We start from the raw sequence: 23,714 nt of genomic DNA, 5'->3' as shown, positions 1-23,714 counted from the left end.
ATTGGACTGCAGACCATGAAACGCTAGGCTGTGGAAGCTTCACTCGGGCCGCTGGCCGTCGGCCGCCGAGCCCCGAGCTGCTCATCAGGCATCGGCAACCTCCTCCACATGTGTATTGCTGGCGCCTGACCGCCCGTCGTCCCCAACTCCACATGCGTATTGCTGGCGCCTCACTACCAGGAGGTGGACTACAGCTCGGAGGAGGTGAGGTCGGTGGCCAGCCCGGCCGGCTTCGGCCGCCACGGCGGCATCCAGCAGCACGTCGTCAAGGAGAAGTTCGAGGAGGTCGATAGGGTGTCACGCACCGGCAGCCACGGCCGCCACCACCACCACCACGGCCACTGCGGCTTCGGCCACTTCGTGGTGCGCGAGACTCACCCTGCTAACAGTTTGGGCTAATATGGGTTTATTGGATTGGTTTTCGAAATGAGCTGCATTGGTTTGGTTAGTGATGGGCTGAACTACTTGATAGATTGGTTTGGATTGGGTTGTTGGTTAAAATGGAACGGTTTGGATGGGAGTCCGTTACCATTTTTTGGTTCCAATCCATTGGCCGAAACCATGGACTCACCCGAGAGGTCCAAGCTTCGCCTTAGTCCCTCTGCAGACTGCAGCTCCTCGCCTCCGTTCTGGTCGCCGCCGCTGCCGACCCCGTCGGCCGTCGCCTCCGCCGCGCTCGCCGACCCGTCGGTCGCCGCCGCCGCCGACCCCGTCGGCCGTCGCCGCCGCCGACCCCGCTGACCGTCGCCGCCGCCGCGCTCGCCGACCCTGTCGCCTACGCCGGTGCCCGCCAGGCCACCAAGCCACCGTCGCCTCCGCCACACTCGTCTACGCACTCTCCCTGTCCGACGCCGCTGCACAGGGCCATCCACCAGCCTCTTCCACCACAGGGCCGCCCGCCGCGTCGCCTACGAGTCCTTCGATCGCAGCCACGCAGCGCCACCTGACCCCACCGTGCCGGCCGCTCCCACCGTCCCAGCCGGGATAGCACTGGCATCAATCGGTGCATCAGCAGCCACGGGCGCCACGGCCAGTGCGGCAGCTGGAGCGCCAGCGGCGGCGGCACCGGCAGCAGCACCAATGTCGTCGTCGTTGTCATCGGAGGTCAGCTAGCTTGTCCCGATTTGCCATTATTTAATTAAACGCTGCGCGCGCGTCGGCGGTCGGCCTCACCGCGACGGCGCCGGACGCGATGAGGAGAGTACAAGGAGGGAAGAGAGGGTGACGGACGATGGCTGGCTTCTTGAACGCCATCAAAACTGTCTCTCTCTCTCTCTCCGCGGTGCCTGCACTGATGGTGCTGTCACTAGCTACTCTCCCTGCTCATTTGTAAATTTTGATGGCTTGATCGTTGAGTGGTTGGTGGCGGCCTGGCGGGGCCTCGTGGAATCGCTCACTTGCTCACTAGGATGGTTTAATGGGCTGAATCCATGGATTGTGATTTGGTTTGGCTTGAAATTATACAATGGTTTGGTGTAGTTTGGATTTTCAACATGGAGGGTTGGATAGGATTGGGTGGATTTGATTTGTATTGTGGAAGTGATTGGTGGGGGTTTAGGTTGGATCCTGGCCCATTAGCAGGGCGACGCGAGACCAAGGTCAAGGAGGACATCAACACCTGCACCGGCGAGTTCCACGAGCGCAAGGAGACCTTCATCATTAGCTCCGACTGATCAGCTGCTTCACGCGGGCTCCATCGATGACGACGCACGTATCTGGATTGGACCGGAGGCACGCCGGGTCTGCAGACGCTTGTGGAGGAGCTTACATGTACAGCGTCCATCGCCAGGTCCAAGTATCTGACCAGCAAGGATGGTGTTGTGATGACTAATCACCTGGGTAATATTTTCTGGGACGGTATCATCAAGTGTGCCGGCTGGTCGAGGCCTTCTCCTCCTCCTCATGCATGAATTGGATGGAATGGATGGATAATTATGTATGTGTGGTTGGATTGGATGGTGAGGACTATCTATTAGGATTGGATTGGATGTTAACGTGATTTCAATTGGATGTTAATTGGATATCATTAGTTGGATTTTGGATGATGATCCATTCCCAGGAGTAAGTATGCTCGTGAGATACTTCGATGAATTACGAAACTGTATCCTATATGCTAAACGAAAAAATTGCCTACACTATCACACAAACATGTAATATCAAAGCTAAACGGACGCAGCTATATATTTAGCTAATTATAGCGTATATATGTCAAGCCTGAAACAAACCAATAAATACCCAACTAACAATATGTCCACTGCCACATTATCAAAACTGGCGCGCATTAGGCAATCATAAAAGAGAGTCCGTAGCATATCTGTCCAGACACACCCTGTGCCGTGACAAGCTGACAAGCTTCAAAAACTGACAATTTTGCGACAGGAAGCTGCTAGCCTGCCAGAGAGCAATGCAAAATCCTAGTTTCCCTAATTGCATGTTGCAGTGACGTATCCAGAAACATTCTGACCACTAAACTTTGCAGGGCACGTAAAATCCTCTAATAACCTACTCTATGGCGCTGGATGATTTACACATGGGGCTAATAGTTATGTACAGCTTGAAAATTCCAACCTGACCACATCAGCTAACAGTGCCAGAGAACAAAAATGTTAGTATCCATTGGACCCTATGCCAAGTTCTCGCCGTCAAGAGTGCCACAGCCTCCGTATCCTCAGGTTAGTTCAGGACTTCAGGCAGTCGCTACAGGAGCCAGAAAAGTCATTGTACCTGAAATTTACAGAGAATCCTATTATGACAAATGGATTGCTGAGCCCAGGATATTGGTAGTGATGCTAACCGAGGTTATAAAAGTCACACTCGTGGCCATAAAAGCAATCTGTTTCTGACTTCCTGGCAAGTTCAGAAATTAGCTATAGGTATAGGGCAACTATAGCTATGTAGAACCTTGATGCTAACGCATAGCCACAATGACAAGAATCCTCCTTTGTGACATATTGACATGATACGCTTTCCATAATTGTAAATTGTAAATGACTAACAAAGTAGACAATTATGTTTCCACTTGGAATCAGTTTAAAGTAGGAATTGGCTATGGAAAAATCTGATACATATTTGGGAATACAGGCAATCTTACTAAGCCAAATCAGCCATCAGCACAAGCTATATTATTCGAAATAAGGTATCCCATGCAGATCGCTAGGTGCATAAATGTAAAACAAAAAAGGTACAACATGGTACTAACAGCAATCAGGCTCAAATACATGCTGTGGGTGACTGAATCTGGACAGTCATAACTACATGTGACGCTGAAAAATTGCTGCTCATCTCAGTTCTACAGAAATTATCATGGTGAGAACTTACATCTGAACATGCATGACCAGCAAAATGTAGTATGACAATTGACAGCAGTAAACAGCGTATAGTAATGCAAAACATTAAAGTAGTAATGTGAGAAGCCATAGCAATCAGTTTCAACACAAGCTTTATGCCTGAAAAAAAAAGCAGAATCTACAAGGATCTGTTCTTCTCGTCACATGAGCCATGAACAGCGAACTCGACATCACAATCATTCACCCTCCTTACACATGAGTACTTTGAACACAACAATGCAAAATAAACATGAATTGACTTTTTTTCCCAAAAAGAAGAAGACAAAGTTCATGCCCTAGAAAGGGTAAACATAATAGTGATAAGGTATATAAGATAAAGAGTAGATATACTTAGACTCAATAGTATTGGACAAATGCTATAGAATCTTGCCAAAAGATGTGATTTTTATTATTTATTCACATGATGACCATTGATCAGAAAACAACATAGATTGAACCAATGATGTTATGTCAATACTAAGTAAGCAAACTTTGGACCATATCGACAGTTTGACACACTTGCACAAGCATACAATAACAGGTATGTATATCTAAGTAAATAAGCAATAGCATGTAACACAGAATATATGCATGGGTGGCACGATTTAAAAATAGAAAGAATACTGAAATAGAAAAATTAAAACTCTTGGATGTTGGCAGATGAAGGAAAAATGATGAGGTCAAATATCTACACACAAAAAAGAAAAAAAAAATCTGGGCCCTTACCTAAAATTCTACTGAAATATTAAAGCAAACAACACGCACTACCCTGTTCTTCTCGTAGGAGTTCTTAGCACTGGATTGTCCTGCAACATGGTCATATGAGTCATTTTCAATAAAATTCAAAGTCAAGAATCCAATATTGACTCGAAATACCTGCATCATTGGGTGGTAAACCCACTGATTAGCGAACTCATGGGGTTCTGCCTGCACCTGAAATGTTTAAAATAAGGTGTCAACAATTTTACATGGCAAAGATGCACAGGGAGCCCATTATTGAGAGAAAACATAGGAACTAAATAGTTGCGAACAAAGAACATTATATGACGTTATAAACATGTGACCAATTGAATGACATAAACCTGCATGAAATTGCTCTGCTGCATCCTTTGGTGGCTGGGTACTTGATGTTGGTGATTGATATCCATTCCAAAATGATTACTAAATGAGAGATTTGGTATTCCTTCCTGTGCAAGTTTGCAGCAAGAGTTTTCACATAGGAAAAAGTTCAATTTACTCCCTTCAAGTATAGCCAAAGTCTGAATAACCCCCTAAACTATAACTTGGGTTCAATTTATCCCCTAAACTATGCCATTTAGTTCATTTTACCCCATAATACAATTTGTCTTTTTTGTTTCTCCATACACAATTTAAACTTTAATTCAAATTTTGCAGGGTAGTAGTTGACATCACAATGCATATTTAAAAAGAATTTATAATTTTTTATTTTTCATAAAATTTTGAACTCCAATAATTAATGTATTATTAAATATCCTAACCTATCAAAATAATGATAAAAAACATGATATTTTTTTCTAACATGTGTTATGATGTGTGCTATCATCTTGTAAAATTTCAACTTAAAAATCCACCTATGCATGAAGAAATGAAAAGGACAAATAGTATTAGGGGGTAATTTGAACCAAAGAGCATAGTTTGGATGGTAAAATGAACCAAACAATAGTTTAGGGGGTTATCCGGACTTTCACATATATGTAAGTATTAATAGCAGAGGCAGATAAAAAATAATGTGTACCATTAAATCAATTCCTCCTTGCGTTGCCATGTGAGGACCTTCAAGATGCGAGGCTGAGGGACCTTGGATCATATTCGTATCATCTGTGACAAATGACGACCGCAGAAAATCCTGCTTAACAAGAATAACCACAAAAAGATATTGTTAAAACTGGTGTGAGGTCTGGCCATCTGGGACTCATGAATCATGCCTTAAGTAAAAAAAAGGTAACTAAGACTAACCTGTTCTTTATTTGGTTGTGTTACAGTTTCAGCATTAGATTCTGTCACTTTCTTCGGGGGCCGACCACGACGTTTTGCATGAGCTGATTGAGAATGCTTTACGCTCTCTGAAAACTGGGGATTGAAAAGGCCTTGACCATTTTCTGGTGCATCAGCCTCAAATGAAAGAAATGTTGACTGCCTGTCTCTGGCAGCTAGTCCATCATCCAGGAGAGATCTTTCCGCTTCTCTCAGTAACTTCAGAGTAACAAGGTATCTACTCTCAGATACAAACCCTAGATTGAGCAACTGACTGCATTGACTGAACAAATAATCAGAGCGCTCAACATTGCCACTTAGGGGCATTTCATTGGGTTTGTTTGCTTTAGAATACAATTTCTTATAGTCCCTTCTCCAGCGATCCACAACATAATCTGATGGGATTTCAAATATCTCCTGCAACTTCAACACAGATAATGCATGCCTACATAGGATGCCGGTGAACTGAACAAAACCACATTCACACTCAATTTCAACCTTCTCTTCTTTACAAAAGTACACTTCATAGGTCCTGCTCTCTGTGTCCTTTCCATCTTCCATGTACGAGCATTCTTTTACTTCGAAAGTGACAAGTCGACCATCAACTTTAATTGGCATACCATCGCAATACATTGTTGCTTTCAACTCATCCTGAAATTTTCTGAACATGTTTATTGTGTAGGCTTTGGCCAGCTGCTCTTCCATGTAGAACTTTGTTACTGTTAATGGAGTCCTATGGGAGGATTCTTCATCTGCTTGCCACTCCTTCTTGTATTTGTTCTCTAATATCATCTCATATTTACTGAAAAATTGCTTCAAAGAAGTTTTTGGGTACACAAAACCATCATAGTACGAGGAAATAGACTCCCCACACTGTGAAATAGACATCCCTGCCCAGAATTTGTCTCTGAGATATGCAGGTGCCCAGAGTTGGCGGTGCTCATACAAGGAACTAAGGCACTCATTTTCTCCAAGTCCATGCTCCTCGATAATCTTCTTCCAGTCCGCTTCAAACTCTGGGATCTTCAAAGATCCATATGTTACTTTCTTCAGAGCATTCTTGATTGTTTTAAACTCTGCATGTTCTTTCAAATTGTCTGATACATCTTTCATAATACGATACAGGCAAAGGCGATGTCTAACTTCAGGGAGAACTTCTCGAACAGCATCTAGAATAGCATTGTAATGCTCAGTGATGATTGCCTTCGGGCAGCGACCCTTCATGCATGCTAAAAATGCCCTAAATAACCAAGCATAGCTGTCAGCACTTAGATCTGAAAGTAAACCAGTACCAAACAGAACAGGCTGCCCATGATTATTCATCCCAGTGAAGAAAACAAGTGGCAAATCATATTTTTCTGTTAAGTATGAGGTGTCAAAGTAAACAACATCATGACCAAAGTAATCATTTGCTGCCCTTGACCTAGCATCACTCCAGAACAAGTTCCTCAAACGCCCTAGATTATCCAAATCTACTAAGTAGAAGAAGTAAGGATTCTTGTTCTGCATGTTCCCAAAAAACTTCTGGATATACTCATCATCTCCTTCCCCGAATTTAAGTCTTCCTATCTCAGTAAAGTTCCCTTGCTCTTTTTCAGATGGAACATTCCTGCGACTCTTCAACCGTGAAGCAGGTTCCCCATTCTTGGCATCTGTTAGCTTTCTGTAACAATTAGTGAGTGACGCGGAGGACTGGTTAAGTGGATGATTGTGCTCTAGCCTAGCATCATCAATATGAAGCCACCTATCTTGCCTTAACTTTAACGAGATCCTTGCTGGGCAATTGATCTTGGTTGACTCTCTAGACAGATAGCACGCATTTGCTCTCCCTCTCCCAGCTCGACTACATCCAAGCACCAACCTCCGGCACACCCCAGACTTTAGATAGGATGACTTCAGAATGATCGCCGCAAACCCAGAATCCTCAGCATATTGTTTATAGTACTTGAGCGCATCATCATAAGTTTTGAATCTCAGCCCGAAATGTGGCGTGTTCTCATCCACCTTAGCCTTCCCACCATCTTCCTGCCCACTATCATTATCATCCACAAGTATCACCTCCTTGCCCTCGTGCAGCGGCACCTCCTTGGCCGAAATCCCCCCCAAATCCTAGCAAACAAAACGACACATTACAAGTTTCCATAGCAGTCAGCGCCAAATTAAACATTGAAAATAAGCTCGACATTTCCAACCTGGGGAACATCAACACTTTTCAGCACTTCGCCATTGCCATGTAGCTCTGTGTCATTCCCATCCACGAGAACCGCCACATCATCAATTGTCGCCTCCCTCGCCAACTCCTCTAACATGGACGTGGACTCAACGTGGGACATGGGGGTTCAGTTGGACTGAACCCCCAACAAATTTGGAAACTAAGCTGCAACCGCCGCCAGTGGCAGAACCAGCATTCAAATCTGGGGTAGTCCTGACCAAATTTTTCAACATGCAATTCAGTATAATCCAATACATTATACGCTATGCAAGTACAAAATATGCATACAAACATAAATTAACTAAAACCAAAGTACACATAGCACAAATAATTTTAGAAACTTGCATACATTACAATAAATAGTTCTAAGATAAGGTCTTACCGTTCTTCATGCTCTCTCAAGTCCCAACACCAGCAGTAGCAGATAACATCCAATTTACATATCAGGCAACAATGCAAAAATTGAAAAGAGAGGTGAAATTAGAGCTCACCACTGAATGAGATGAGAGAGACGAAGACGGCGAACCGACCGGCGCCCTGGCCGCAGCGATTTTCGGCCGAAACCCTAGCTCCGGCCGTCCGGCGGCTGTCTGGCACTCCGAGGCCAGGCTGCGAGGGAGAGCAGGGAGCAGGGCAGCAGCGACCGGCGCGGGCGGAGGAGGTGCAGCAGGATAGCAGGAAGGGGCCGCGGAGGTGCGGAGGCCGGAGGGCGGGCGCGGGGCGGCGGCGCCTCAGCTCCTGGGAAGAGGCGGCGCGGTGGGCAGGTCGCGAGCTCCAACAGTGTAATCCTATCGCGATGCGCCTCTTGGTCAGGTCAAGGGGAGCAGATGTATTTTGGGCCACTGGATCCGCCACTGGCAACCGCACCCGCACCCTGGCTGGATGGACTGGCCTCTCGCGCTGGAGGAGAAGAGCAACAGACTAGGAACTAAATTGGATTCTATAAGCAGGAAAACCACGCAGCAATCAAATTCGCAATCAAAAGGTACCCAAGAAAAAAACCAGCTCCTAGAGAAACCCCTCGAACCAAGCTAGGGTTTGCTCACCAACGGAAGCGGAAATCGATGCAGGTCCGGATCCGGATGGTCCTCCACCCCACGCCAGTCTAGTCCAGTGGTGGTAGAAGGATGGGAAGAGGAGGAGACTGAGGAGTCTTCTCGACGAGAGACAGCTTCCCTGTAGGAGGCCTCCCCCGGCCGGCGTGGTGAGGTCGCCGACGATGAGCCGCAACAAATTGCGGCGGCAGTAGGACCGGGGAGAGGGACGGAGAGAAAGAGCCGTGGAAAAGTCGCTGTTTTTTTTTTCCGGGCTCCGGAATCGGTGGGCCTGTGTGCTGTCGGCCTGTCGCAGGTGTCTGGACGTGAGCGGTAGAACTGAAAGGGTGTGTTTAGATCCCACAAAATTTCCAAACTTTTCAAACTTTTCATCACATCATCTATCACATGGAAACATTAAATATAGCAAATGACTCATGTATGGAGTACTAAATGTATTTAAATAAAAAACTAATTGCATAGTTTTGATGTACGTTGCGAGACGAATCTTTTGAGCCTAGTTAGGTCATGGTAGGACAATATTTACCACAAACAAACGAAAAGTGCTACAGTGTGCTACAGTGACCGATGTGATTTTTTCTCCCACCTTTTCCCCCATCTAAACACAACATAAATATTTATCCACACGCACGACCGCTCCGCTCGCGTCGCCCCCCGCGCGGGCGACCGAGCGGCCCCAAACCCTAGCCGCCGCCGCCCCCGTTGACGTCTCCTCCTGCCTCGCTGCCGCTCTAGCGGGCCGCCGGTGGCTCGCGTGGCTCGCGGTGAAGGTGGCAGCGGGGCTCTTCCCCTTCTCCTTCGGCGGTTCGGGGCGGGCGCGGCCGTTCTGCCCCGCCAGAGCTCCCTCGTCGTCGGCCACCTTCTCGTGGCGGCGGGGGCTGGGGCCACCGGATCCGGCGTCGCCCCGGCCGGATCCGTTGGTGGCACGACTGGGGCGCGCGGGCGTGTGGGGGGGGGTGGCGGGCGGCGCTGAGATTTGGCGGCGGCGGCGGCGGGCTCGGACGGCTCCGGCGGCTCGGTGGCGGCCGGTGTTGGCGCATGGGGTGGTTGTGGCCGTCGCGGTGGCGGCGGCTGCGGCTGGGTGCTGCCTGCTCCGCTTGCTCTGGGCCATATGGCCTGGAGAGGGTGGGGCCGGGGTGTATCTGCGCTCAGGTGATGGAGGTTGTAGGGTGGTGGCTGGTGCTCTCCTTCTCCATGACGGCGATGCTGGTCCGGCGCCACTTTGGTGGTGTGGCTGGGGGTTGGTTGGTGCTTGCTGGTGGCGCCGTGGTGGTGCTGCGGGCTGTGCCGGGCTTCTTCCAGTGGAGGCGTTGCGGAGGCGAGTTGGAGCGGGCTACGGGCTTGGCCAAGATCGTGTGGCAGGCAGAGTGCTGAGTCGGGCGAAAGCCTTCATTGACATTTTTGTCGGTGGCGATGGAGGCGGCACCCTTGTGGCGCCGTTCTCCCTGCTGGGGGCACCATTGGGAGGCACTGTGTTCCTACTGTACGTTGCTCTTTAGGGTGAAAACTCTGTCCATATATGGACGTGCGACGGTGGTGCCATTGGCATCGTGTCCTCGTTGGAGGCGTCGCATCTGGAGTCCCGTCTTGGCTAGACTGTGGTGGTGATTGGTTGGTGGTGTTGCCCGCGCGAAGCTGCAGAAGAGGTGTGCATGGTCCGTGCTGCTAGGGAGGTGCAGATGACCCATGGGTGCTGGAGGTCTTGAGCTGACGCACATGATGCAGTAGTGATTCCGGTGACGGTTGGGCAGAGGTTGTTGCTTTCAGAGCGGTTTCAGATATCTGAGTCCTTGGCAGAGGAGTGTGAGGCGGTGGGTGAGGCGAGGCCCCCACGCAGAGTGGCCAGGATCAGTGTTTTCCATCGGCGCTGCGACGGGAGTGTTCTGCTGAAGCATCACTGGAGCAGGGGGGTCGACGGTCGTGTGTGCGCGGCTTGGGGGCAATAGTCCCATGGTGGAGGAGTTCGAGTTGCCGCTCAGGCCTGCAGCGGGCCGCGGCAGTTGGCATGGCACAGCGTTGGCGACGACGGCGTAGTTCGCGGGTGGTTTCTTTTGGCTCCTCTCCCAAGTTGTGGCGGTGTAGTGTTTGGTTGTGTACGTTGTTTGCGTGTGTTGTGGTGGTGTTCGCTTCGGCGCGTTATATACGAATGCTTCTTATTATATGATGTGGCAGTGCTCCTGTCTTTTATTTTTTTAAAAAAAAAAACTGAATGGGCTTAGCTGCCCGAGCTTCCCCCGAGCTCTTTTTTTTTTTGAGTGTGAGGTGAGGTTTTTGTTTCCTCTTGCCCAGGATTCTGCTGGCCTCAGCTTCAAAAAAAAAATTACAGGCACCATTTCCAAAAGGAATTATTTTGCAGGCCTCAGTTTCCAAAAAAATTAGCAAACCAATGGTGCATGATCAGTGCACGTGCACTAAGGAATGGGCTTGTAGCATGTGCAGTAATTTTGGGTTTAGAGGAAAAGCGTGTTACAAGCCACCGGGTTGCCCTTTCCCCACGGCAAGCTTTTGGCTTGCGTGCCCTGGAAATAGAGAAACGCTAGCTGCGCTTCTACACGATTTTGTAAAGACAAGAATTAGCGACTACGACGTACGGCGAGCCGGCGACGACTCGTTCCGCTGCACCGCGCCAAGCCCCGCATGTCTTTGTTCGCCGACACCGTACCTGGAGTCCGGGACCAGCACGCATTCGTTGATGTCGCATGGATTCTATTTGTTTCAACTTATAGCCGATTTTGAAGATTCGATTTCAATAATTTCCTAAAGTCAGAGGACCCCTAGAATTAAAATCTTCAAAATCATCCAGAAGCTAAAACAAACGGCGCCACGAGCTTTTTATAGCTGAGGGGTGATTGCGCAGGACGTTAAGTTTTAGGGGCCCAATTTTTTTAGCAGGTAAGCTGAATTACTAGTTACTATGGAGCTAGTTCTAGGTTACTAAGAAATGTGATTAGAGGTTATGAAAGCTAGAGGGTAGATCAGCCTTCTACCACCCCGAGGAACATGGAGAGAGGACCAGGATTTGAACCCTGGTCGGTCCACCTCTGCACTCTGCCAGGTGCGATCAACTGGACTACTTCCCAATTATCAAATGTGATTAGAGGTCGACCACTCTCTCTCTCTCTCCCTGAATGCCTGCTTGTCGGTCACTATATTTGTGGGTGGGGTATAAAAGAAACGATATTACATTTCTAATCACAGGCTCTGTTTGATACTCTAACCAAGTTAGAAGTCAGAGTTAGCATAAGCTAACTCTAACCAAAGAGATGTTTAGATGGAAGGATTAGATGGACAATAAAAACACTTTTCCAATCATTTGGAAGGGGAGAGATAGAGGGAGGGAAGGTGGGCACATCCCAATCTAACCCGAATAAGCACCCCTTGGAGGAGATAATTTTTTGGTGGTTTAGATGCACCTAATCTAACCCTCATGTTTGAATACTTTAGGGTTAGATGAGTCCTAAAAGGTCAAATCTAACTCTAACCCTGGTATCCAAACAGGGCCACGGTCGTGTTGTCATTTGGTGTGATATCCTTTAATTTCGTCTTTCTGTTTTCTTTCACTGTAAGGCCGACAGAAATGAAACTCCTGATCGATCTGTGATGACCAAAACTTTGCTTCACTAAACTTCTAAAAAATTTGAGTCTCCATCTATTGCAATTGTTGGTGTGTGCCGTAGCAGCGGGTGAGCCTTACGTTCGTGTAATCATATAGCTACATTATCCATGGCTGTAGTAGCTTCGTTTAAAAAGTAGTTGTTTTGGTTAGATTGACTTGAGCATATCAAATCACTATCATCACGAGCTGGTGGGACACGGGATACGTTTGGTGAACTGTCGCCAATATTATAGATACATATTTATTTATTTGATTTCAGCTTCAAAATAAATGTAGAGTAGAGATATGACCTCTCTCAAAACACAAAGCGCACTGTTGCACCCACGTATAACTGTACACGCACTACATTTACTCTGTTACTACAAAGCAATGGCCTTGTTTGGTTTTCTGGAATTTCAGGAATAGTAACACTTTGACCGCTAATTACGGTGTCAATCAAAGTCAGTTTACAAAACCAACTCCAGAACTAGGTTACTGTAGCATGAGACGAATCTAATGAGACATCTGACCGCGTGATTAAAGGATGGCACTACAAAAAAAATAGTCATTCATCCCTCAGCCTTTGTACCGGTCATATTTAGGACCGGGGCCATTTAATACCGGTTCTAAATTTTAACACTTTTTGAAATCATTTAGTACCGGGTCATACCTCCGTCCGGTACTAAATGTCACCTTTTAGTACCAGTCGGTGTCATTGGCCGATACTAAATGGCCATGCCATTTTAGTACCGGACCAAAACACCAACCGGTACTAAAAGGTGACATTTAGTACCAGTCGGTGTCTTGGTTCGGTACTAAATGGTACTTTACGGGTTATTCAAAAGGAAAGCATCCCTCACACACCCACATGTGAAGCCTAGTTGGGATGGTAGAGAAACTAGGTGCAAGACTGGAGGTTGTGGTTTGAATCCTTGTGAGCACGTATTTATCAGGGGTTTCATTTTTCTGGATGGTGTATTTAGTACCGGTCACTACGGCCGGTACTAAATGGTGGACCACTTAGTACCGGCTGCGGCACCCGGTACTAACCGCGTCTGGCAGTGGTACTAGTGGCTGTTTTTTCTGGCAGTGTGGTTAGGTGTATTTAGTACCGGTCACTACGGCCGGTACTAAATGGTGGACCACTTAGTACTGGCTAGCCGGTACCGGCTGCGGCAGCCGGTACTAACCGCGCCTGGCAGTCGGTAGTAGTGGTTGTGTTTTTTGGCAGTGTGGTTACTGTAGTATCACTGTAGCCAATTATCGATTAATTACCATCATTAGATTCGTCGCGAAAAATTAAATCCATTCCTGAAAAGGTTTTGCAAATATACTTCATTTAGACCTTCATGCAAAGTGTAGAAGACGCGTTCTAGATTCTTTTGTAGAAAACCAAACACGGCCATGCACAATCGTTTTACTCCCTAGTGGCGCACATCGCCGCAGAAAGCAAGCACACGCTGGAGCCGACGTCATCGATCAAGCTCACGCTGCCCCTGCAGGTTGCTTGCCGCCGTAGCCACCGTACGGAGGGTAAGCCACGGGAGCCGGGTGTGGTGGCTGCGAGGACCACTGCGGCTGCCCCAGCGCGACGCCCAGCGTGGCCATCTGGTCCCTCTGCCGGAGGGCGTCGACGTAGGCCGCGATCGCGCAGGCGATGCCGGCGGCGGCCGCGAGCGACGCCGATACGAAGACTCCGTCCCTGAGCTCGGTGCAGACGAAGTCGAAGTCGCGGCCGTCGCTGCTGCGCCCGGGCCGCCGCCGGACCGCGGTGAAGCCTCCCGTCCCTCCCGCGTTTCGCGATGCGCCGTACGTGAACATCGCCGCCGCCGCCGCCGCCAGCAACCTGCGGCTCGGCCGCAGCGGTTAGCGCGAATCAAAACTAAATCAGCAGCGCGCGCGGCGTGCGTGGGCGTATGTAAGGAGGAGAACATACCACGCGAGCGCCGCGCACACCTTCCTGACGGTGCCACGAGCGGGCGCGGGCGCGACGGCGGCTCCGAAGCGGCCGAAGCAGCCGCTGGCCGCGGTGACGAGCGCCACCCCGGCCAGCGAAAGCAGCGCGGCGGCGATGCCGCAGCCGAACGCCGGCGTGCGCCGGTACTCGCAGCGGAACGCGTCGGAGCCCACGAAAGCCTGCAAGGTCACGATCCGATAAGGGTACGGAGGACACAGGCAACAGTGAACCTGATGAGGAGGAGAGAGCTAGCGGCAGGGATGGTAGGCACGCGCGGGCGTCTAGATTGCCTTGCCTTGTGCTTGAAATACTCCGCGGCGAACCCCAGGACGGCCGCGGCGAGGCCGAGCACGGCGGCCGCCGCGCTCACCACCACCGCGCGTTTCTGCATCGCGTATCGACTGGCTTTCCTCCGGTCGCTCTGTCTGAGTCTGAAGCTCGGGAGGCTCACTGAGAGATGCACGAAAGAGGAAATATCTAGCTGCAGGCTGCAGCAGAGGACGTGCTCCGATCCACGCGTTTCCCGGATTTGGTCGACCGGCATGCGACTTCGCAGTACGACCTGATCTCCTGCAACGAAACATTCACATCGTAACCATCACGTGAGCACGAACGGTCAAACGGATGATTTCATCGACAAGATAAGGCCGCGTTCGGTTTCGCGATTTTGAGATGAAAATTTACTGTACCACAATTCATTGTTATTTAATAAATAATATCCAATCATGAACTAATTAGGTTTAAAAAATTTATCTTGTATTAATCAGTTAGACTGTGTAATTTGCTCCATGCATGCAGTGGCGAAGCCAAGATAAATTTGATCCTGGTGCACTCTCCATTGCAATCAAGAAAGCTAGTATAATTTATATGGTAAAATAAAGTTAACTACTAGGAAAAATATTTTTTACCATAGTGCACGTGCACTAGGGAAGCTCCATGTAGCTTCGCCCTTGCATGCATGTGTCCGAAAATTCGATGTAATGATTACTGCAGCAAATTTTCTAAGAAGTGAACGGGGCCTAAAAAGAAAAATGTGCAGCTGCGACCGGAGGAGGATCAGCTGCTCGTGGAAGTGGTTTGTGCGTTTCTCTGCAACTGGGATTACACCTTGCAGTAGTCTGCCGACCTGGCTTTATCTGTCCCTGCGCACACCTGTCATATCCTCTCGCTCGTCCCACCAAAGCTAGTGTACTCTATAAGCTTTATCCGCTACTGTAATTGACGGCTTGTTGTGCTTATACATATGAGTATGTGTCTGACGGCTTGTTGTTGGTATCAATGGATGCTACACTTTTATTGATAATGCATTTGTAGAAGAATCAAGATTATTAGATTCCTTGAAAATTTACATTTTCAAAGACTGATTTGTTGTAGAGTTTATGTTACTATATAAATTTCTTGTATACATTTTGCTGGATCAAACTTACGTTTTTTTTGGCAAAATAGTCATTTTGGTCCCTCAACTTTGATCTAAGGGTCAAGTTCTATCACTCAACTTTCAAAAAGACCAATATAGTTCCTCAACTTTTATTTTTAGGTCAAATTTATCCTTGTGCTATATATACTGCATAATAACATGACATTTATGCAAAAAGTCCTCTTTACCCTTGTATCCTTCCCCTTCTAAATTTCTCAACAGTTTATTATTACTGAAAAACATGGACGCATTGCAGGACTTACTTCCGATGCTGAAGAACAAGAGCAAGATCTCTTCCGCCGTGGGATGGAGCGTTGACTGAGGGCTACGTTTAGAACCAGTCGTATAGGTTGTGCGGATGTGAGTAGTTCATGTTGGAGTTTATTTTTCAGGTTGTATTCAGCTGGCTCACCGGCTTGTGTCCATCTAGAGTCTGTTCCATTTGGGTTGTAACCGAACACTGTACCAATTTCTTCTTCGTCTTAATACAATGATACGTTGCGCGCGTATTCTAGAAAAAAATTACTAAAAAAACATTTGGCAAATGCAAGCAAATCAGTCTAGTGGCATGAGCATCACTGTGTTTAGGAGCTAACATCACAAGTGTTAAATTTGGAACATAGAGTTTTATTTATCCATGTATCACATTGTATTGCGGGTGAGTGGAAATTAAGGAGGGGATGTAGAAAGTATGGGTGAAAAGGACTTTTTGCATCTAGTTTATGTTATTATGAAGTATAATATCAGTATAAGGACAGATTGAGAGAGGAATTTGACTCTTATAATAAAGTTCAGGCAACAAAAAAGTTATTTTGCTTTTTTTCTTATAACAACTTGAAAACACAGTGTGAATCCCACTTACAAATTGGCAAATACCACAACAATACACAACCGTGAAGTAGTGGTGGCACTGCGACGCAGAAAAACAAACACACGTTGGAGCCGACGTCATCGATTAAAGCTCAAGAAGATGTCCCTGCAGGTTGCTTGGCGCCGTAGACACCGTACGGCGGCGGTTGAGCCGGGTAAGCCACGGGAGCCGGCGGGCTTGGTTGCCCCATCGCGACGCCACCCAGCGTGACCGTCTGGTCGTTCCTCTTCTGGAGGGTGTCAACGTAGGCCGTGACCGCGCAGGCGACGGCGACGACGGCCGCGATGGACGCCAACACGAAGTCTCCCCTGAGCTCGTCGCAGACGAAGTCGAAAGGGCGGTCGCCGTCGCCGTCGCTGTTGCGCCCGGGCCGCCGCCTGATCGCGGTGAAGCCCCCCGTCCCTCCCGCGTTCCGTGACGCGCCGTACAGGAACATCGCCACCGCCGCCGCCGCCGCCAGCCTGCGTGCGCTCGGCAGCAAGCAAGAATCAAAAACCGATAACCCGCGGCGCGGCATGTCATCGGAGGAGCAAAGCGGTATAGCAGGCCGTAGCCGGCATCCCGTGCAGGATGAGGAGAACGTACCACGCGACTGCCGCGCACGCCGTCCTGGCGCAGCCGCCGCGCCGTCTCCCGGCCGCGGGCGCGGCGGCGGTGCCGAAGCGGCCGAAGCAGCCGCTGGCCGCGGTGACGAGCGCCACCGCGGCCAGCGAGAGCAGCGCGGCGAGGATGCCCCAGGCCAGCGCCGGCGTGCGCCGGTACTCGCAGCGGAACGCGTCGGACCTCACGAAAGCCTGCACGGCGCGGCCGGGCGACAACCATGACCGTCGGATCAGGTGAGGAGGAGTAGGAACGTGCGAACTTTGAGTAGGAGCAATCGGTACACGCCGCTAGCTAGCTAGCTTGCCTTTTGGTTGACATACTCCGCGGCGAGCCCCAGGACGCCGGCGGCGAGGCCGAGCACGACGGCCGCCGCGCTCACTGCCACCGCGCGCTTCTGCATCGCGTGTCGACTGGCTGCTCCCCTACCTCCGGTCGCGCGCTCTGTCCGAGTCTGGAGCTCGGGTGCTCTCAGCGCTCGGTGAGGGATGCACGGAAGAGAAATATCTAGCTGCGGCAGAGGACGAGCAGCTGGCTTGGGCCTTGGGGGCAGATAACTCCAGCGTTGTCTACGTCTACCTTCAATCCGTGGAGCCGCCACCGGAGGAGGATAAGCCTGCTTGTGCAAGTGGTGTGTGCCTTTGCACCTCGCGGTCTGCCCACCTGGCTTCCTTCGATGCCTCGACGGCGCCGCGACGTTCGTGGCGAGGAGCTAGCGTGGGGCTCGCTGGCGCCACTGGAGACGCCTCTGTGGTTGGCCGTTCGCATGGTCTCAATACAGGTATCCTTAACATCAATACAGGTATGGTTTGAACTTTGATCAAAAAAGAAAGGGAAAGAAAGAGGATTATGAACCTGAGAGAGATCGCAGACAATGGTTAGGCGCGCTAGGATTCTAGCGCGCCTATTCTAGTCTCTGCATGAAAGATCAAATGAAGTCTATTTGCAAAACCTTTTCAGGGATGAGTGTAATTTTTCGTGACGAATCTAACGACGGTAATTAATCGATGATTTACTACAGTGATGCTACAGTAACCATTCTCTAATCGCGTGGTCAAAGGCCTCATTAGATTCTTCAGGGTCACTAGCGCGGAGGTTCTGAAGTTGGTTTTATAAACTAGTTTTGTTTGACACCGTAATTAGCGGTCAAACTATCATTATTCATTAGCACACTGCAAACCAAACGGGACCAATGGCCTGGCCTGCCCACCTTGCTGCACTCTGCACGTAGTCGGCGTGGTCAGCCAGGATTGCAACTTCCAAGAGCTCGATCAGGTCCAAGGCCTCACGCTACAGACTGCTAGCGACTGTTTTAGCGACCGTGCCTGAGCACGTTTTTCATTAAAAGGAGAAGAAGGAGTTTGTTACAAGAAGTGACCTTGTAAAGGCCACGGGCAGAAATAATCTAAGAAAGATTACATAGGATTCAATGCGCGCCCCGTGTCGTTTAAACCTCTAGTTGAAATGTTCTCCTGACTTGAATTGGGGTAGAGGATGAGAAAGTCCGCTATCCCAGCATGCCCCCAAACGCTCATCTCGTCGCTAATCAAGTTGATCAGGTCAGTTATCGGGAGTGCGACCTTTTGGAAGATACGTTGATTGCGCTCCTTCCAGAGTATCCAAGTCACCAGAATAACCAGAGAGTCGAAAGGCTTCCTCATCTGTTTTCGTAGTTGCTTGCGCGATTGTAGCCACCAATGAACGAAATCTGAAGCAGACGGAGATGGCGTGAGCCTTTGCAGGTTTCCTTTCCTAAGCACCATGTACCAAACTTCCCTTGCGAAGACGCATCCAACCAGCAGGTGGTTAATTGACTCGGATTACTGGTCGCAGAATGTGCAACTGTCACCATCCTGCAAGTTATGCCTCTTCCTCCTTTCATTGGTCCAGCAACGATTGTGAATTGCAAGCCACAGAAAGAATTTGCAGCGACCTGGAGCCCGAGATTTCGTTAGTTGCCTGGCTCCTGGGATTGCATAGTGGCCAATAAAGAATGCTCTGTATGCCGAAGCAGTAGTGAACTGACCATCGGCGGTCCATTTCCAACTGAAAGTGTCAGGTGTATTTGAGGTGCGTTGCTGCTGCCAGAGCCGGATGGTGTCCCAAAGTAGTAGATAATCAAGGATCACCTGAACTGTTAGTCACCCTTGATGTCTTTAGCCCAGGAGTTGTTGTGGAGACCATCCACAACTTTTCTCATCTTACGCGTGCGAGGGCGAACGGCGTTCAGTAAGGCAGGAGCTAAGTCACTGACCGAACGCCCCTGAATCCACTTATCAGTCCAGAAGAAAGAATTGAGGCCATCACCCACAACGACTGATAAGGAAGCATTGAACCTTGCATCCACAACAGTTTGAGTTCTCCGGCAAACGGGACCAAGGCCGGTTTGGGTCAGTACGCTTTAGCCAAAGCCATCTCATCCGAAGTGCGCAACCCTGGATAGTTAGATCAGGCAGACCAAGGCCACCTAAATCAGCCGGTGTCGGTGTTTACCGCCAAGCCTGCTCAGGGATACCCTTAGCAGTAAAGTTTGTAGGTAGAGATCGATTACTCTAGAACTCGATGGTGCAAGGAACACAAAGATTTAGACAGGTTCGGCCCGCGAGTTGCGTAAAACCCTACGTCCTGTGTGGTTGTTTCTATTGCCTTAGGTGTTGATCATCGTTTGGAGAGGGTCCCTGCCCGCCCTTATATATTCGAGGGGGGGACAGAGTTACAGCGAAAGTCCTAGCCGAGTACAGTTGGAATCCTACTACAACACAATCGGGTAATTTTCTTTGTACTGCAGCCAGTTCTACGCCTATTCGGGTAGTTACAAAAGAGGTAAGGTACATCTATGAGCTATCCATTACTCTAGAACATTCTATGCCTATAAGCAGTCCCGCTGCCCCGGGTCTGACAAGCCTCCGAGTTCTTCGTAGCTGAGTCCTGCAGGCATCTAGTACTTGGTGGGCGTCTTCGAGTACTTCAAGTAGTCAGTACGTCCTTCTAGTTACTTCTGGGCCTTCCGTCGAGTAGTCCTTCAAGTACCTCCGATTGCTTCGAGGCTGTGAGGTGCTCAAACCCCGAAATCTTGATCATATATGATGCGCAAAGTACTCGCGCTCCATATGGAGTAGCCCCCGAGCCTTACGTTGAATTGCAGAATTAGGCTGAGGGTCACTTCAGTATTTTTCCTTCATTATTTTCCAAAAAATTTAAAAAATAAATCTCTGATGCACATATCTCGCAGCCCGCCGAGACTTAAATCAAAATCTCTTATACTGCGGGTAGCCCCCGAGTAATAATTTGGAATTAAGGATCTAAGACGTGGCGTCAAATTTTATTCTTCAGAATATTTGCAGGATTTATCAGATCCGGTATCCGAAAAAACCTCTTTTTCGGGTAAAAAATCCCAGAAAAATGATGCTAATGGATATGCCACACTGATTGCACCCGAAATAACTTCAGAAATAAAACCCGAGATGTACGGCTCTTTACTGTGTGCTCACATGGGACGTTACTGTATGGAGAATCTGCATTATTGCATCCTTGAATGCGTCCGTGAATGCTGCAACTGTAGCGTCACGGGTTGTTCTCCAGTAGTATCCCTTGTGGCTATAAAAGGCGGGAGAGAGGCCCTTGCCAGAAGCACCAACGTATAGCAGCCATGGCTTATCCTTGGTGTTCTTGCTCTCGCCCTCCTGAAGTTTGTGTAGTCCTTTCCAGCAAAAGATGCTAGAAGAGAACTTGCGAGTGACAAGAAAAGTCCCTGCTACCTCATCCTGCCATTCCCATGCTCTCATTGGATCCATTCTGGACATCATGTCCTTGCATCTTCCAATGAGGCAGGTTCTCTGTGGACTGGCTGAGTCTTGTTGTGTCACATCCTTGGGGTTGCTTTTTTCTGGGTGCCCAAGAACTGACATCTCTGGTAAGGAGACTTAATCTTGTCACAACGTATTCAGGGAGAAGGAGAACTTTCTCCTCAAGATGCTACAAGAGGACTTGCGAGGCAATTACTGTAATATGTCTCCATACTCTTGAAACTTTTCTCCCAGAATACGAGTATCATTATTCCCTTAATGGGAATAACAAATTTTTACTTTGTCATGGCCTTGGGCCGATCTAGCTGCAGCAGGCTTCTCAGGAAGCCAAGAAGTGTGCCTGAAGACTCGAGTCGTTGTAAAGTTAGTTAGAAAAAAAGTACTCGAGTTGTAATATCGAGTAGTTGTACTATGTCGAGTAATTTTCCTTGTTCTGGAATGTAATCTCAATCAAGGAAAGAAGAGACGAGTAGTTGACTAGAGATGTGAGTGTTTTCTTTTTCCAGAATGTAATCTTAGAAAAAAGAATGTCTCAGAAAATCCTGCTTTTTCTGCGATTTGCAACGAACTGTTGGCTTGTTGGGTGTTTTTACTGTGCTGGCACCGCTATTATAAAATGAAACGGTAACTAGGTTTTACCCCACCTGCCGCTATTCACTTTCGCTGCCTTTAGATCTGTTCTTGCCTTCCAGCCCCCAGATCTACACCTCTTGCTCCCAATCCACTCCTTTAGGGTTTAGCCAGTGTATGCGTGTGAAGCGCTCTATATATTTCCGGATGGCTCCCATGAAATCAAGCAAGGGGGAAGGGTGCATCCGCAGAACCAACCCAGGAAGAAGGCTGGAACACGAGTAAGTGCTCCGAATCTGACCTAGAAATATTAGTTTCGGCTGGTCTTTTGGTTCCCAGATCCGTTATCCAATGGCGTCCTACCTTGGGTAAGGATCATCCGTATGAAAATAAGAGGGAAATTATTGCTTTCACATCTTATGTGGAGTGGGGATTGGGGTTTTCTTGTTCGTCTTTCTTCTCTGGGCTCCTGCGATACTACAGGATCCAGGTTCATCATCTGACCCCAAATTCCTTTGTTCAGATTTCCATCTTCGTGCATTTGTGCGAAGCTTTTCTGGGCATCGAGCCCTATTTTGAACTCTTCCGATTCCTTTTCCACTTGAAATCGCAGCCAGACTCCTTCGTTTTAGATGTAGTAGGAGGTGCGGGTCTCCAACTTAAGCAGAGGAAGGATAGAATGTATATTCTGTATAGTCTTAGCCGTAAAGTAATCGAATGGAACCCCAAGTGGTTCTATGTCCAAAACCAGTGGGACAGCTTCCCAACGATTACTTCAGGCCCTCCTATCCAATGGCCTGAGTGGAATAAGAAACCAATCGACGAGAGTCAGATTCCTGAGCTGCTCGAGCGAATTGCCATTCTAAGGCAAAATAATTTGACTGGAGAGGCAGTCGTATTCGTCTGGATGAAGAGAAGAATCCCGCCGTTACAGGCTCAGGAAACACTTGGTTTCCAGTATCAAGGAACAGCTGACTTATCAAGGTACTCGGAGGAAGAGATCTCGGATGAAGAAGCTTTCAGTCGAGTACAACGACTACTAAGGGATGTAAAGAAAATCACAGTTGTTCCTGATACATTTTCTGCTGCGAATCCTCCGAAGCAGGTACTTGATAAGAGTAGTCGATACGTAATGATCGAGTACTTTACCTTAGTGTGAATCTGATAGGATTTGCTTTCTGTAGGAGGACGTGGAGCGCTTTAAAAGTAGTCCTCCTTCGCCAGGCATTTATTCGCCCTTTTATTCTTCCATACTTTTCGATCTATTAACCAAGTTTTAGTATGCTCATATGAGATTTCATATAAGCAGTACTGATGTCTAGCCTTGGTTGTTCAGATGAGGCAGCGGCTAGGGAGAGGAGTGACAGGGAGCTCAGTCCTACTCCGAGTACTGATACCCAAACTGGGCATCCCAGGGGTACTCGGTCGGTCGCAAGGAAGCGTCGCAGCTCCTCCCAAACTGCTAGCGACAGGTAAGTAGTTAGATTGTTTTGCAATCGAGTATTTCTTGTATTTGATCTGATGATTTTGATGAGTTTTTCTTTTTAAGTTTGTCGACTAAAGTGCCACGGACTTCAGCATCTGGGGATGATGCTGTGGTGGGACAAACCGTCCCTTCCACCACAGTGGACTCATCAAAAGGGACTGGGACTACTCTTCCGGTGAGTAGTTCCAATGTAGATAAAGCCATTGACGCGGGTAAACAGTCCCTAATTGTGAAGCCTGCCTGCAAATTTGGCATCATGGGGCTTGCTCTGAAAAGATCTCCTACGTAAGTTCCTCGAAACTTGTAGTTGTAGGATTTACCTTTATATCAAGTAGTTTATAACTACTTTGCTTTTTCAGCGACACGGTCTTGGGGAAAGATGCTAAGAACGATTCAGCCCCCAAATCGGCGATGGAGAAGCCTCCGAGTACTCCTGATATGAGTGCTCGTGAGACTGAAGACATGGTGAATTCCATGCTTCGGGATTATCCGTTGCCTGACACTGAGAGGAGCGATGAAAAACTCCCAGAGGTTGGTGGAAGCGACAAGCTTCCAGAGGAGGAGGATGGCGAGAAGCTTCCTGAGGGAGGCAACGATAAGCTACCTGAGGAGACCCCTACAGGTAAATTTGTGCCACCCTATATTAAAAAAGTATCTTTTCTTTGCTCATAATTTGATTAAGTAGCATATTGTTCCTCTAGATTCTCCAAATACAGGGAATACTGTAAGGAAGATTGAAGACGTGCCCAAGAGGGCTGTGTCTGAAGTGCGGGCGAGTACTTCCCAGGTCTCATCGGGAAGTGTCTTGCCGCGAGAGAAGGTGG

General features: G+C 48.5%; 3 protein-coding genes across 8 annotated transcripts; all 3 read right to left on the bottom strand.

The window, feature by feature from the left end:
- Positions 1-2,250: 2,250 nt before the first annotated feature.
- On the bottom strand, positions 2,251-8,845 carry LOC120656383 (protein FAR1-RELATED SEQUENCE 6-like). 6 transcript variants are annotated; one of them, XM_039934455.1, is made up of 9 exons: positions 8,580-8,845; positions 7,916-8,473; positions 7,514-7,746; positions 5,304-7,430; positions 5,083-5,193; positions 4,409-4,513; positions 4,203-4,259; positions 4,053-4,132; positions 2,251-2,724 (listed from the first exon to the last, which is right to left on the bottom strand). In XM_039934455.1, exons 3-8 carry the CDS (start codon positions 7,652-7,654, stop codon positions 4,091-4,093), a joined length of 2,583 nt encoding a protein of 860 aa, XP_039790389.1. In that variant the 5' UTR covers positions 7,655-7,746; positions 7,916-8,473; positions 8,580-8,845; the 3' UTR covers positions 2,251-2,724; positions 4,053-4,090. The 6 variants fall into 6 exon arrangements, with proteins under 6 accessions (XP_039790389.1, XP_039790385.1, XP_039790388.1 ...); XM_039934451.1 differs by having other exon boundaries at positions 8,025-8,473; XM_039934454.1 differs by having other exon boundaries at positions 8,025-8,454.
- A 4,623-nt stretch (positions 8,846-13,468) lies between these two features.
- LOC120656382 lies at positions 13,469-14,670 on the bottom strand. Its single transcript, XM_039934450.1, has 3 exons — positions 14,436-14,670; positions 14,120-14,319; positions 13,469-14,029 (listed from the first exon to the last, which is right to left on the bottom strand). Exons 1-3 carry the CDS (start codon positions 14,529-14,531, stop codon positions 13,669-13,671), a joined length of 657 nt encoding a protein of 218 aa, XP_039790384.1. The 5' UTR covers positions 14,532-14,670; the 3' UTR covers positions 13,469-13,668.
- A 1,646-nt stretch (positions 14,671-16,316) lies between these two features.
- LOC120656381 lies at positions 16,317-17,651 on the bottom strand. Its single transcript, XM_039934449.1, has 3 exons — positions 17,336-17,651; positions 17,014-17,222; positions 16,317-16,889 (listed from the first exon to the last, which is right to left on the bottom strand). Exons 1-3 carry the CDS (start codon positions 17,429-17,431, stop codon positions 16,520-16,522), a joined length of 675 nt encoding a protein of 224 aa, XP_039790383.1. The 5' UTR covers positions 17,432-17,651; the 3' UTR covers positions 16,317-16,519.
- Positions 17,652-23,714: the final 6,063 nt, after the last annotated feature.

Source organism: Panicum virgatum, chromosome 1N (assembly GCF_016808335.1).
Source record: "Panicum virgatum strain AP13 chromosome 1N, P.virgatum_v5, whole genome shotgun sequence".
Lineage (NCBI taxonomy): Eukaryota > Viridiplantae > Streptophyta > Magnoliopsida > Poales > Poaceae > Panicum > Panicum virgatum.
The sequence above is the reverse complement of the archived record's forward strand: the minus strand, read 5'-3'. Positions and strand labels throughout refer to the sequence as shown.